Source organism: Nannospalax galili, unplaced genomic scaffold (assembly GCF_000622305.1).
Source record: "Nannospalax galili isolate Female #2095 unplaced genomic scaffold, S.galili_v1.0 C48156079, whole genome shotgun sequence".
Classification (NCBI taxonomy): Eukaryota; Metazoa; Chordata; class Mammalia; order Rodentia; family Spalacidae; genus Nannospalax; species Nannospalax galili.
In genome coordinates, this window is record NW_008462329.1 from 1 (window position 1) to 776 (window position 776).

The window sequence follows — 776 nt, forward strand, 5'->3', positions numbered from 1 at the left end:
TTTTGCATCAGTCAGAGACTATTACCAAGTACCACAACTGGTCACACATGGGCATTATCTATGAATCGCCCAGGTCTAAGTGACACATCTATAGTGCAACCTTCTGTTAGCTTCTTTAATAAAAGTTCTACCATATAACTTTTTAATTCTTAGGCTTCTCATAACATTGGGATAGCAATGGATACAGAGCTGGGGTTGATTGTCCCAAATGTGAAAAACGTTCAGATCTGCTCTGTGTTTGAGATCGCCATGGAACTGAACCGCCTCCAGAAACTGGGTTCTTCGGGTCAGCTCAGCACTGCAGACCTTACTGGAGGGACATTTACTCTTTCCAACATTGGATCAGTAAGTCTTGGTGTCCAAATTCATGATCTGAAACTTAAATTTCTGATTATGCTCAAATAAAATACAAACTGTCACTTATCAGGTGTTCACTGAAAGCTAATTTTTCCTATTCTTCTAAGATTGGTGGAACTTATGCCAAAGCTGTGATATTGCCACCTGAAGTAGCCATTGGGGCTCTTGGAGCAATTAAGGTATGTGTACTAAATTAAGGTATGTGTATTTAGTACACATGTGTACTAAATAAGTGAAACTAGTTCTAGCAAGTTGGAAAATTAACACAAAGAAGACTCATCATTTTTATCACTTCCGTGCTGGGTAACTTTAATGTCAACTTCACACCCCTGGGTTGAGGGAGCTTCAACTGGGGAATTGCCAGTCTGTTGGACTGGCCTGTGGCCATGTCTGTGGGGAATCTTCTTGATTGTTGAGTG

The 776-nt window shown here is 40.6% G+C and overlaps 1 protein-coding gene across 1 annotated transcript; it reads left to right on the forward strand.

The window, feature by feature from the left end:
• Positions 1-17: 17 nt before the first annotated feature.
• LOC103728252 (lipoamide acyltransferase component of branched-chain alpha-keto acid dehydrogenase complex, mitochondrial-like) lies at positions 18-569 on the forward strand. The gene is made up of 2 exons (XM_008826335.2): positions 18-345; positions 465-569. Exons 1-2 carry the CDS (start codon positions 178-180, stop codon positions 552-554), a joined length of 258 nt encoding a protein of 85 aa, XP_008824557.2. The 5' UTR covers positions 18-177; the 3' UTR covers positions 555-569.
• Positions 570-776: the final 207 nt, after the last annotated feature.

Excerpts from the sequence above, each read along its gene's own strand:
- LOC103728252 (XM_008826335.2), top strand. The coding sequence starts at position 178 with ATGGATACAGAGCTGGGGTTGATTGTCCCAAATGTGAAAAACGTTCAG. Across the intron at positions 346-464 it reads CTCTTTCCAACATTGGATCA|ATTGGTGGAACTTATGCCAA; the intron begins GTAAGTCTTGGT and ends TATTCTTCTAAG.